The 14,666-nt window shown below is 36.2% G+C and overlaps 1 protein-coding gene across 1 annotated transcript in view; it reads left to right on the forward strand.

Moving 5' to 3' along the window:
• The window catches only part of LOC150104147 (protein Fe65 homolog), a 554,216-nt gene that overhangs the window by 64,151 nt on the left and 475,399 nt on the right, over positions 1-14,666 (forward strand). Inside the window, exon 3 of the mRNA XM_090396406.1 lies at positions 8,379-8,470. Coding sequence (XP_090252532.1) covers positions 8,464-8,470 — 7 coding nt within the window. The 5' untranslated portion in view covers positions 8,379-8,463. The remainder of the gene's footprint in view (positions 1-8,378; positions 8,471-14,666) is intronic.

Consider the following 14,666-nt stretch of genomic DNA (forward strand, 5'->3'; position numbering starts at 1 on the left):
TTTTTCATTTCACTGCCTACCTTCTTTATGCAGCGGCACTGTCTTCTTTCCACTCTTTTGGACTCTCCAGTTGGCAGGACTTTAATCATGTCACTGGTTGCAATCTCCTCACTCGGTCGGACGAAGATGAAGAGGTAATTTTATAGGAGGGGCTCTTTCTTCTCAGAGACCTGTATGTTTCATCATTCAACTGATTTCCACCAAATCTGGAACATAATTCCTTGCTTACTTCTTGAAGCCTTTAGAGGTTTCCAGAAAAGGTCGGCCTAATAGGATTAAAATGAGGACCGGAGAGTACAGTTCTCTGCAGACATCTCTTCAATGTTTCACACAATTGGACTATTCAACCGATTTAGAGAATTTATCCTTCGACCTTTTTTTTTTTTTAAATTTCATCTTAAAAAGTAAGTGATACTTCCCAAAGCACACATCTTCTTCTTCTGCAGCTTCCCCCACTTAAGTTGGATCACTGTTGATGATGAGTCTCCTCCACATCCTCCTGTCTTGGGCTGTCACCACATCCAAGTTCTTCATCCTCAAGTCCTCTTCTACCAGCTCAAGACAGGAGGATGTGGAGGAGACTCATCATCAACAGTGACCCCACTTAAGTGGGGGAAGGCTGCAGAAGAAGATGTGTGCTTTAGGAAGTATCACTTACTTTCTAAACCTTTCCACGCTTCCGCCTTCCTTCCAAATCCATCTGCATGACCCTTCTTCCCACATATTCGTCCTCCCTCCTCATCACATGACCAAACCATCTCAACCTTGCCTCCTGTATCTTCGCTCCTAAGTTCGTAACTTTCACTGTTCCCCTCACATAGTCATTTCTCAGACGATCCTTTCTGGTCACACCGCACATCCACCTAAGCATTCTCATCTCTGCTACTTCCATCCTGCTGATGTTATTTTTCCTCAGGGCCACAGTTTCTATAGCATACGTCATAGCTGGCCTCACTACTGTCCTATAGATTTTGCCTTTCAGATTGATCGGCACCCTGTTATCGCATAACACTCCAGCCATCTCCCTCCAGTTCCTCCAACCCGCTTGTATCCTGCATCCCACTTCCTTCTCAGCTCCTCCATCTTCTTCCACTGTTGAACCTAAGTATCTAAAGTCACTCACCTTCCTGATGACATTTCCTTCCAGCTCCAGATCTGTCTCCTGGCCTCCGCCCACTGTGCAACACATATACTCTGTCTTACTTCTGCTCAGTCTCATACCTCTCTCTTCCAGTACTTTTCTCCATCTTTCCAGTTTAGTTCCCGCTTCTTCTCTTGAATCTGCATACATTGTCCAAGGCGAATCTTCTCTCACCTCCTCCGTCATCACCTCCATCACAATGTTAAACAGAAACGGACTTAATGCTGACCCTTGATGCAAGCCAACTGTTACTTGAAAACTTTCTGTCTGTCTCAGACAGGTCCGAACACTTGTCTTCACATTTCTGTACATCACCCGCACCGCATCATATTTCTCCGGAACTTTCTTCTCCCTCAGACACCTCCAGACTTCTTGCCTTGGCAGTCTATCGTATGCTTTCTCCAGATCAATAAATGCCAGATGTAGCTAACGTTGTTTCTCTCGAAACTTTTCCATCATCTGCTGTAACCCAAAGATAGCGTCTGTTGTTGATCTACCAGGCATGAAGCCAAATTGTTCCTTTGCAATCTCCACCTCATCCTTCAATCTTCCATCAAGAACCCTTTCTAGGGTTTTCATTGTGTGGGGACATCAACTTTATTCCTCTGTAATTTTTACAGTCTTGTGCATCCCTTTACCCTTACAGATGGGGACATGAGTACTCTCCCTCCATTCCTTGGGTATATTTTCCTGTTGGCAAACTTTCATGAACAGGTCCCACAGCAGGTCAATTCCCTCTTCTCCCAGTGCCTTCCATGCCTCCACTGGAATCCTGTCGGGGCCCACCGATTTTCCATTCCTCATCCTCTTCATGGCCTCCGTCACTTCCACTCTACAGATGTTCTGCACCATCCCCTCAGAAGGCTGCCCATCTTCTCTGTGAGTCCTTGCATTTTCCTCATTCAAAAGTCCCTCAAAGTATATTCTTCATCTGTTCCTTATGTTCACATCCCTCCGTAATACTCTTCCTTCAGCGTCTTTGATCTGCCTCACATGTAAGAATGTAGAATTCTCACGAAATTTTATATTCGTTAAGTTCTAATAATAATATAGCAAAAAACAACAAGAATGAACGTCTAGTCTTTGTTCTCCAACGTACTGAATCTAGGTTTTTGATCCCACTGTGGCATGGATGCAAAAGTTTTTGGGCGATAGACGATTTTAGTTGCCCTGCTAATAGAAGTCCTAAAGTGGCTTGAAAAAGTATCATGTTTAGTCTTTCTGGATTATCTCATTCTCAACCCATCCAAGGTACATAAAAATGTACAGTAGGTTTAAAACCGTTTGTAGGTTGATTCACGTAACGCACAAAATAAATAAACAAAAATATTCCTAGTAATTAAAAATGTCTGTAAAATTGCAGTCCACTTCTTGTGTCCTTAATATTTGGTTCACTTATTTTCTTATTAAATGCATTTTTATGCAATTATGAACAGCAAATGTCATTACTTCGAGAAAGTAAGTCAAATTCAAACTGTTTTGTGCACGTTGGAATTGCTTAGCTTTTGTATGTGGTCTCGCTGTAGTTGAATATATTTGAGTAACAGTTTGGTGGGTTGTAACTGAGTTTTGCATTCAAATAGCTATGGTTGAACATAGTTTCTGTAGTTTCAAATAACTTTCATTTGGTCTCGTGATAATAGTGTTAGATGTTGGGATACATATGATGGCAATTGGCATGTAAATATCTTTGTGAGTTAGTCTTCTGTATATTGTAATTTCGCGTGATTTCACCGATTTCGTATAGTTCAATTACTGCTTTGGTCCCTTTGTGTTAAAAAGGGTGGAGGGAAAGAAAGATTCCATATGTAAATGATGTGACCCATCTGTAAGACATTAAGTTAGGTGGAATACCTCAGAGATTTTATACTAGTGTTATCACGAGAATGTAAGAAAGGTATTTCAGTCTAGTGAAATCATGCTGAACCCTAGCCATTGAATGGAAATCCTAATTGTAAGCTGTCGGAGCTTGTACCTAGCAATTACTGTGATTTCTTACGCAGTAGCAAGATTACACAGTCGAGCTCAACAATGCGAGCATGTATAAAAGCGATAAATCATTTACTATATGTGATCCTTGTAGGAGGGCATTTCGTTTTGCTATATTTTAGAAAGAATTACTTTACCGACATTAGTGGTTTGTTGCTGTTCCGATATTCCTCGAATTTCTCGGAAAAATTTGCATTCTCAACACTTAAAACTATACCACGAGCTTGAGTAGTCTCTTCTGAATTGTCAGCCTTCCGCTATCTCATTTTTTCAGAACTTTTCAGAGCATTTAAATAATAATGTTGAACGATTCGAAGTGCGGAAGAAGTGAAGCCTTCCATTCTTTATTTCATTGTAGTTCAAGTGGTCTGAACTTTCCAGATGACCTTAAGCGATGTCAGAAACAGCTACATTGCGAAATGTTCAACCGATTTCGACAACCACTAGTTCCCCTTAGTTTAGTTCTGTTAGTCGGCATTTCTCAGAGGACATTCAGCAATTCAAAAAAGAAACAACTATTTCAGATTTCATCGAAATTAGTTGAACAGTACAACCTATAGCGTTATAGCGACTGCACATCTTTATACAGTACTTATCAGTGTTTCGTTCATTTGATTACACGAGCCTGTACAGTCACCACATACTGTTTTGCTAGCAAAGTATGTTTAATGCATTTCTTTTGCTTGTATATACACTGCTTGGAAATAAGTTAATGGAATAGGTGAAGAAGAAAAACAATGCTTTTCTGCTATCAGAATGCTTTGATTTATTATTATTGTATTTAATGATACAATAGAATATTTATTATTGTTTAATGCTTCAAATTAGATAGACTATGGACTGTTTATCTCTCTCTTGAATGAAACTATCACATCGATCATATTCTCTTTAGAAGTTAACTGGTAGAATTTGGGCATGATTCATGTAAAGGAATAGTTATTTCCGTTTTTCTGAGTTGTTCCCTATCTGTATACTGTAATTGACGTAGTCCCTTTTATAGAATTAAGAAACTTGTGATATTGAATTAATGATATAGTTTATTTCTGTTAGTTTCTTTTGCAGTTAATTACCCATATACACAAAATTCACTTTAAACCCCCCCCCCTTGCCAAAAACAGCTTGCATTAATACAGAGGCACACTGCGTTGAAGTAACCAAAAGTATTGGGAGTACTTATTTTAGAATGAACCGATTTATTCCTGTTTTCACTCATGCCCTATCTTGCTGTATACAGCAAAGCGTATACACTGCACAGCTTTATACAATACTTATCAGTGTTTCGTTCATTTGATTACACAAGTCTGCACAGTCACCACATACTGTTTTGCTAGCAAGTATGTTTAATGCATTTCTTTTGCTTGCATATACACTGCTTGGAAAGAAGTCAGTGGACACCATAATATGAGGAACAAACAGCCATGGCGCTTTAATAAGATGTAGGATCTCCTTTCGCTGAGATGACTACAGCTATCCTACGGGGCATAGTTTCCACAAGCATACGATAGCGATCAATGGGAATTTTGGACCATTCTTCCTGTAGGCATGTAATGAGGTCCTGGACTGTTGTGGGGCAGACATCCCTTGACCTCACCCGACGCTCCATTTCATCCCACAGATGTTCAGTAGGGTTGAGATCAGGGCTGTGTGGAGGCCAATCCAGTGTGGTGACATTCATGTCTACAAACCACGCAGTTACTGCTGTATACCTTATGGCACGGTGAATTGTCTTGCTGAAAGAAACAATGGTCAGTTCCGTAGAAACGCTACAAAGTAGGAAGCATTTCATTATCTTCAGAATGTTCAGATACCTGTCGGAGTTCAGTGTTCGTGGCACCACAAACAAATGTTTGTGATGTCACGAACCACAAAAACCAGGAAAACAGGATCATACCATCACACCGCCACCTCTGAATTTCATAGTTGGAGTCACTCAGTCTTGTAAGAGATGGTTACCGAACATCCGCCACATTAACACCCGGCGATCTGCTTGGTACAAGGTGTAGCGTGATTCGTCGCTTCATAACACAGTTTTCCAAGCTTCCGCATATTTCCACGTTTTTGCACCACTGAAGACATGTTGATTCAGGTAATGTAGGGCTTGAATATTGCGATCCTACAATGTAAACCCGTGTTGTGAGCCTTGGTTCTAAATGTTTTTGCGCAGATTCGTGTTCGAGTCGATGCCCGGAACTCAGCATTCGACGAGTCGGCCGACGAATAGTGGTTTTGACATATTGCCTTCGTAGTACCCGACGATCATGTTCGAATTGTCTACTGCGGGTAACACTTGCAGTTGACTCCCTGCGATTCCATCTCAGTATTGTATCGCTGTTGGTTGACCTAGGATGGTCCAATTTGTGAACAAAGGCCTGCAACATGGCATCCTATCACAACGCTTTTTTCAAATTCCGTCAGTTTCCTTCTCGCATCGATTTCACCCAGGTTGCACTGACGTGGCAGCATTATATTTCTCTAATTTCTGCCGGCTTCAAACACGAGTTATTTTATGGTATGATGCATCTTCCCGATGGGGGTGTGTCCGTCGAAATCTTGGAAAGATTTCGACGGACATAAAAATGCAATACATAAAAATACAAGCAATGTATTTTCATGTGTTACAAAATTTGGTAGGTTCTGTCTAATTATTAATAAACAGTTTCTTCCCTGGAATTGACTTTTAATGGTGATTTCCTTTATTAAAATTTCATTTGTTTTAACGGATAACACCATCTTCAGATCAGGTGCTTTCTACGTTCAACATAAAGTTGAACGTAGAAATTCATGTTTGTTACTTTGTGGTTGACTAAGAGTACAAATTCTTTTCTGTTTATTTTGAATTCACAAGTTAACGCGATAAGAAGAGAATGATGTGCATCGTTGTTTTCATGAACAGAAATATTTATACTGTATGCATCTTCTTTCACTAATTGATTATTTTTACGAAACTACCAGAAACTTCACCCCCCCCCCCCCCCGATAAAATTGAAGTAACTTAGAAATTTACATAACAGCCACTGAATTAGAAACTTTTATTTTACTTATAGGCATGAGACTGCCAATACTGATCCTCTTCAATTTCCTGCACATAGTTCGGTGCGATATGGGTCGGGAACAGCCTTCATTGAATGTTTCCGTCAATTGTGCACACACACAGGAAGTTCTGTTTGTAGAAGGCTTCACGACTGTGATCTGTTTCCTGATAGACTATCTTAGGACCACAATTACGCCTTTTTAGACAAGCATTGTGGATTATTTTTTTACTGATTAAACACCTGGAATATCTCACCTTTTGAGAAACCAATCAATTCTGCTGTTTCAAAATCGTGGCTCCAGCTAGACTGGGTACACACAATAAGCCCTTTATCGAATTCCGAAAGATTTTTTGTTTTTCTCATTGTGATCGACACTATTGACGAGTACTGACCAGCAGCATTCTTAAATAATTGCCTAGAATGCACGTGACCAGATATTTTGCATATACACTGCCTAAGTTTTGTTTGCATATATCTGCATAAAGGTTTAATTCAGTGACTGGCACGTGTATAAGAACTTATGTTATAACTCTTTCCGTTCATATCCTAGAAGCTAACCTTCGCTTTTCCATCGACAGGGTGTGTGCTTTTATTCTAACGAAGCATAGATATCTGTAAAAACGTTTCTATTTTGAAATTTTATTATGGTAATGTACCTTCCACACGCACACAAATGATAGATGAGTTTCATTGCCAACTGTAATGCTACCATAATCACACGAGGACTGAAACGAAATTTGGTTTCCAGAGCGGAGTTCTTGCCTAACTTATTCGACTGCGTTTGGTGCTAGTATTTTACGGTTTGCAACCTTTCATGGACGAGGTTCACATACAAAATATTCCAGTTGTCGCCAGATCTAGTGAGATCTAAATTGTTGTATTCACTTAGATTCGTGCAACCTTCCATTATTTCATTTTCTACATTCATCCCAATTTATATTCAGAAAAAATTAAAAAGAAATCTGGGTGATGATTTAATTTTCTTTCTTTATTATTTCCATATTATTCTCCATGTGCGGACAGCACTGAAAAATGTTATAAATTATGGTTATATTCTTTAAAATGAGCAGAGAACATTTCAGTACGTTGGTTCACAGTAATTACCAGATTTTCAGACACTGCTGGAAGAAAAATCAATAGTGACAGACTGCCAGTCACAAAGGCCATTGCACTCGGAACGGAAAACAGAATTTTGATAACTTTATGTTTAAGATATTTTTGAATCTTTTGACGAACAACTAATTGTCTTCATCACAAAAAAAATATAATAAATTTCATAGTATAATGATTATGATAATATTTGATTTTGGTTATGATTATTAGGCATTTGACAGGATAGCACATGAAAGGATGTTGCATAAATTAGAGATGTAGAATTGGAATATAAACCGTTACTTTGAATAAGCTGGTGGCTGAAGAAGGTATCACAAAGTGGCATATGGTGAGGGATGAGTCTGCGAGATTTAAGATGACCAGTGGTATTTCCTAGGAATCATTAATGATATTGAGTCAACTGTTTGCTGATGATACAAAGATAGGAAGAGCAATTAACCAGGAAGATGCTACTAAATATGCAGCATTTACAGAATGACTTGAATAGCCAGGAAGTGAGCAAATAATAATTGATGTCCTTTTATTGTTAGTAAGTGTCGAGTTATGCTCTTTGGTGTAATACGATTTTAGCAGCATATTATATTGAGATTACGCTTATAGAAACTGATGAAAGCTAGGAATGTCGGAGTTATTGTGAATAAGAAGTTTAAGTTCAAAGGTCAAACTAGTAAATAAAGATTGCAAATACAGTTCAGAAAGTAATCGCAATTCTGAAACGAACATTGACGTGTAAGGATAAAGAAGTCATTTCTTTAATAATGATTTCTTGGTCTTGGTCTTGTTTCGTGGACTTGATTATGAAAGGAGTTCGGATACCATTGAAATCTTGACATTATCAGATAATCAGTCAATGGTGTTAGCATGGCTGTTACGTGGCCAAACTCTTGAGATATAGTAAGTAAAGTAGGATTTTCGTAGAATTTGGAAAAAGAAAATTTAAAATTTTCATTTATAATTTGGTTGCGAGATTTCATACATTGGTTGTAACTGATGTGGTGAACATCCTATTATTAATTTAATTTAATTAATTTTTTTCATTTGGAATAACTTGCGGTATTCAGCTAACATGATTTCCTTTCTTTTTTTGTTTCTCTTTATATTAGAGATGAAGAAGAGAGATTAAAGAGAGAAGAAAATTTGTATTTCTTGTATATTATACAGGAAAATTCGTTTTGTTTTCAAGCGAAAATGGCCGGTAATTTTTTCTTTATTTTCGTAAAAATAAAATTGCATCTTAAGATCTGCGTTCGGTACAGTATCGTACATAAAGCTGTAGGTTTTCATTTTGAGTCTTTGCTCTCTTTGGTATAAACTGTATTTCATATTAAATCAATGCTTAATAGGCGAATTTTTAAGAATGTGTATGAATTATTGGATTTTATTTTGTGATATCAAATGCTTCTTAGAACGATTTTTTTTTTTTTTGGCATATTAAGTAATTATGTATTTGGTGTCGACATATGCAGGGCGTAAAGACTTTAAAGTGAAGATAAATATGCATTCAATTGATAATAAATTATTTAATGCGGTAAAGACTTCATTAAATAATTTTTTACCTCTGTAATATTACAGCTAGTTCCTTGATTATTATTATTATATAAACATGATATTCCCTACTTGATATATTTATGGTATATTATTTTCTCTAAAATGTTACAAACACTATAATTCGAAATTATTTAATTTGAATAAATATTATTACTTTATGATTTCTTAACTAATGTTTCTTTTAACTACCCTCAACAGCGGAAAAAGTGGTCGTCTAAAGGCAGTGCAAATGCTGATTACCTTTTCATTTGATAATCAAATGAAAAGGTCATTTTCATTTTGATAATTAACAATTATGAAAATCATTATTTCTAAAAATTTTGAAATTTTAGTCCTATTAAATCCCATGGACCCCAAATCATTTTTTTTAAACTTAACAAATTAGTAAATTATATGAAAATTTGTTTGTGTTTTTATGATTCGCCTTCTCCAAGGTTGTTTGTGGAATCAAATCCTGTAGTATCATCTGACCATGGCTAGCGATATATTTTCTTCCAATGTATACAGGGCCATATTTATTCACAGGCGCACGATGCTCCATCTGGGGATCACCAAAATTGGGACCAGTTTATGGGACCCAAATAATGAAGGTGTCCTCCCGAGCAGTCTAGTGCCTGGGACCCCACTCAGGAAAAGTGTAAGCACGACCCTGAATGTATAATAATTATAAGCAAAGTTTATTTGTGGTTTACTCACAGAATTTGAACCACCTTCGTTAACTTTTTAAATTAATTTGGAAAAGCAGTTTTACAAATAATAAATACTACTAAATAAGTAACATAATGAGATATATAGGTGTGATATATATCATTTTGTGAATAACGAGAGAAATGCGAAACACTTTATTTTATTTTTGTAGCTGCTGCTACCGGTGAAGAAGAAACTATTATTAAACACGTGCTGAATTTTTTTTTTTTAGTAATTTGATATGTCTTAGAACATTTTATTGCATTTATAATGACGTTTTCAAGTAAAAGTTTTAATATACAGATCTTATCACATATATGCTATTTTTTACAATAATATTCCACAAAGTAAAGTTTTTACTTGTGGCTTACGTTATATTCTTATAGTTATATTGAAAAGTGGTATCAGCATAGATTGGGTACTAGTTGACATTCATTATGCGTGAAAAAAGTAATGCAACTTTTCATCTGAGTTCTGGATGACTTGGCTGGTCTTATACGGAAGTGGAAAGGTTTTTCTTCCCAGAAAATATGAATTTTCATCCCACAAAACAGGCAAGCCGGTCAAAAGAGGACGTTATTAGCATGCTGGCCTCATAGCCTAAGAAGTAGCTTCGACTGTTATACACCGAAACCAATTTCACATTCTTCCTGACAGTGTCCCGATAATTAATTGCGGGAAAATTCTTCGCAAGAAAATTTGAAATCCTGTTGTCATGTCATTCCCATATATATATATATATATATATATATATATTAAAAAAAAAAAGAAGAAAAGAAATATTTTATGTATTATTTATTATTCCGATTGTATTTATCGTTCTCAAATTTTTTTTATTCTGTATGAAGTTATTCATATTCTTTCTTACTTTCTAAGCAAGAAAAAATACTACAGACTCTGTAGGTGAATATTAATTTTTACAAAACTGGGATAGGGTGGTTAGGGAGAAAGAGCACCATATTTAAGAATATTTAGCGATAATAAATCCAACTAATATTTATAGTTAACTATTAACATATTCCTATTAACTATTCTAACTATTTATAGTTAGAATAGTTAGGGAGAAAGGGCACAATATTTAAGAATATTTATTCTTCTAACCGTTCACTATTTTTCTGTTCTTCGCATGTAGCACTCATCCAAGTGTGATATATTTTTTTATCTGAACTAATTTAGAAGGTGAGGTGTTTCAGTTATTGAATACACGTGCATTTTGAAACTTTTCCAGCATAGTAATACATCTTGTACGCTGCTATCGTTTGCAGAGCTAGTTTAAGATCATAGGTGCACATCTGAGTAATTATATTAAAGAAAATGATAATAAAAATTACATAAATCCTATCATCATTATGTAAATCAGCATAAGCTAAATTGCCATCTGCGGCTACATTATTTGTCTTTACCTTTTCCTCCAATACTAATATTTTATGACACCAAGAAATTTAAAATTTTATATTTAGTCTTCTTTACTGAAAAAAAAAAAAAAATACACACACACACACACACACATATATATATATATATATATATATATATATATATATATATATATATATATATATATATATATATATATATGTGTGTGTGTGTGTGTGTAGATGCATGCTCCCAAAGTGAAATACGTAATTAATTATTTCTTCTAAACCGTTCAAAAATGAACTGCAATCAGAAATATCATGTTACCAATCGACTAGATACCGTACCCTCTCCCACCAATCAGCTGTGAATTCGAAACTTGCAATGAGCAAGGATGTTTGTAATCGTTTTTAGGTGAGAGATGAATTTCGTCGTCTGATGTGAGACCACAGCACTGCTTATTAAATCCTTGAAGTGGCTTGAGTGGTTTTCCAAGTTTGGTCTCTAGAGGTTTCCGGACCAGGTTAAAATGAATAAAAATTACAACGAAAAGTAAATAAAATAACAAAAATGCTAAAAAAAAAAATATTCCCCTAGCCAGTCCATTGTTGTTCAGTTATAGCACATGTCGGTAGTAGCCATAAAAATATATACCACTTCCCCCCAAAAAAATAGTTGAATAAACTTGCAACATAGCTGCGGTTTGTTTTTCTTCCCAAAAGGTGATTGATTCATCATATTAAAGGTACAAAGCAACTGTTTCAGATAATTTATAAGTTTTCGATAATAAGAAAAGTGATTATTTTGAATCAGAAATTTTGAAGTTTGGGATAATTAGGCGGAATTAAGCATTTTTGTTTAGAATTATTCAAAAGAATGGAACACTGGAAAATTTTGACTTCAACTAGTTATTACTTGCGGCTCTTTGCTGTGACTTCTGAGAATTGCATCATCTTAAAGATCACAATCGTGACGAATAATCTCATGTAGCTTTCAGCCTGATGATTGTTAGGATGATCTTCTAGCATATCGAAGGATTACTGTCTAGTAACAAGAAAGGATTATTATATATATATTATTAAAGATTTCAGAAATGGCAACAATCAGCAGTTGTAATAATAGACTTATTTTTAGCAGGTAAAAGAACACCGTAAACGATATTATATATGAAAAAATAACATGAAATCTATTTTTATTTATTTTGCGTTGTAATTTTTATTCGTTTTAACCTGGTCCAAAAATCCTGCTCTAGAGACCAAAGATGGAAACCACTCAGCCACTTCAGGCCTTCAATAAGCAGTGCTGACATCAGACGACGAAATTCATCTCTCACTAAGAACAATTACAAACATCCGTGCCCATTGCGAGTTTCGAATCCACAGATCATTGGTGGGAGAGGGTACGCTATCTAGTCGGTTAACGATTTGATATTTCTGATTGCAGTTTATTTCTGAAAGGTTCACAAGAGAAGAAATTAATTATATTTCACTTTGGGAGAATGCATCTATCCATATATATATGTGTGTGTGTGTGTGTGTGTGCACATATATATATATATATATATATATATTTAGTAAAGAGGACTAAATATAAAATTTAAAATTCCTTAGTGTTATAAAATACTAGTATTGGAGGAAAAGGTAAAGGCTAGTATTGCAGCCGCAGATGGCAATTTAGCTTATTCTGACATTATTATTATAGCATTTACGTAATTTTATTACCATTTTCTTTAATATAATTGCTCAAAAGTGCGCCTATGATTTTAAACTAGCTCTGTAAACGATAACAGCGTACAACATATCTTTCCTATTCTGGTAAAATGGAGTCATTTTCAAAATATACGTGTATTCAATAACTGAAACACCTCATATTCTGAATTAGTTCAGATAAAATGTGTATACGAATATATATATATATATCACATCTGGATGGGTGTCTAAGTACGCAGAAAAATAGTTAATGGTTCGCAGAATAAATATTCTGAAATATGGTGCCTTTTCTCCCTAAACTCCACCCTATTCTAGTTTTGTAAATATTAATATTCCATTAACAGTACCTGTAGTATCTAAGTATGAAAGAATATTTACAGCGTTTTAAGACGAAACAGAAATTAGGAAACTCACCGATCAATAAAATATTACTTTTACTTTATAAGAAGAAAATATTATATAAATCTAAATAAATAAAAGATAAATACATAAAGAAAATTATATTTATTATTTGAAATATATCTTGCACTGCATTTACTTTTCATATATCGGTATTAATGCAGTATTGTTTCAGTTTTCTAGCAAATAACGTTTTCAGCGAATTTTTTCCGCGATGAATTGTCCGTGAATCCTTCTGATTAGCGTTTTGAAGACGGATCTTATATAAAGAGAAATGTCCATACTAGATTTCATCAGTCATTTCATTGAATGAGATGCAGGATTACTATAAATAGTTTTCACGACTGTCTTAAACCATGTTAGGTTTCCAGACTTTGTTTTTTGATAATCCTGCCGGATGAACAATTACAAAATTTTCGAATGCTAGATAAATTTTAGGTTAAATAAGTTACCCATTGAAATTATTTGTGTGTGTGGAATTAAAGGAAAAATTAACTTTTTTAGCTTGTTACTATGAAAAATAAAATGGTGAACGGCTTCGAATCTGTATTTTCCCTTGGCTGTAGTCTGATGACGTCCGCGCGGTTAGCCTAGTGGCTTTGCGCTTCGCAACCATATGCCTGGGGAAGGAGTGTCCTAGGTTCGATTCCCGTCGGAGACGTGAGGAGCTGAAGGATCTTCCTCAGCCATAGCCAAGTTAGCCGGTCTTGGGCGCGGGCAGTAGGGTTTTTTCCGCCAGTTTATCTGGTGTTTTTCATCCCGCAAGCAGGCAAACCGGCCCCGTGAACACACAGGGATACAGCCAAGAATACCTTGAGGCATAGGAGTGACCATTCTATCCTCGTATTTCGGTTAAGAAATCCAAGCATGCTTGGAAGGTTGTGGGCCTTAAAGGCCTGTTAAAGCCATTGGGATAGATAGATGTAGTCTGATGACCACAGATCTTAAATGTAATGCTCTCTCTCTCCTCTCTCTCTCTCTCTCACACACACACACGCGCGCGCGCACACACAGGGGAGAGCGAAAATGGAGGTGTTGATAGTCTGTCTCTATCCATTAAAACGCACCAGGATAGAGTCCAGAAGTGATCGAATTCATCCAGATGGATTCTGCACTGCATTCCCAATAGTATATGATACATTCATATAAGTATTGGGACTACTGTTGATGCCTCCAGAAAAGTACACAACAGGCTCACTTGGCGTGGCACTTAAGCATATGATGATGTCTATTGAATGGATAGGCTGATGGATAGATGGATAATACTGTAATTCAGAGAATTAGAAATTACATCTACCTTTGGGCCTGATCACACTTTTCACCACTCTAGGCAGTTCATCACATTTGAACAACACGAGTCGGGTATGAAGAATAGTCTCACATAATTTATATGCCGTCATTAGATGCACTGGTCTGGCCTCGTCCGACTTTGACTATGTGTAGGGTCCATTTCATATTTTTCTCAAGCCATATCGCAAAAGCATTTGCAATACAACATAGTGACTTATGCATTAAATAGACATGGATTTGTTGTGTTCGTTGAAACTGCCACAGTATCATAAGTGTGGCATATCCGTTGAAGTTCATCCTTCCAGGAATGACAGCCAAACGTCCAATACGCGAATTGGCTCGAGCAACATTCACATTTGTCCATCGGATCGGAAAAGGCTGTAGCATGATTCGTCGCTTCAT

The sequence above is a fragment of the Typopeltis vanoorti genome, chromosome 8, assembly GCF_054136105.1.
Source record: "Typopeltis vanoorti isolate ZY-2024b chromosome 8, IOZ_Tvanoo_1.0, whole genome shotgun sequence".
In the NCBI taxonomy this organism is placed as follows: domain Eukaryota; kingdom Metazoa; phylum Arthropoda; class Arachnida; order Uropygi; family Thelyphonidae; genus Typopeltis; species Typopeltis vanoorti.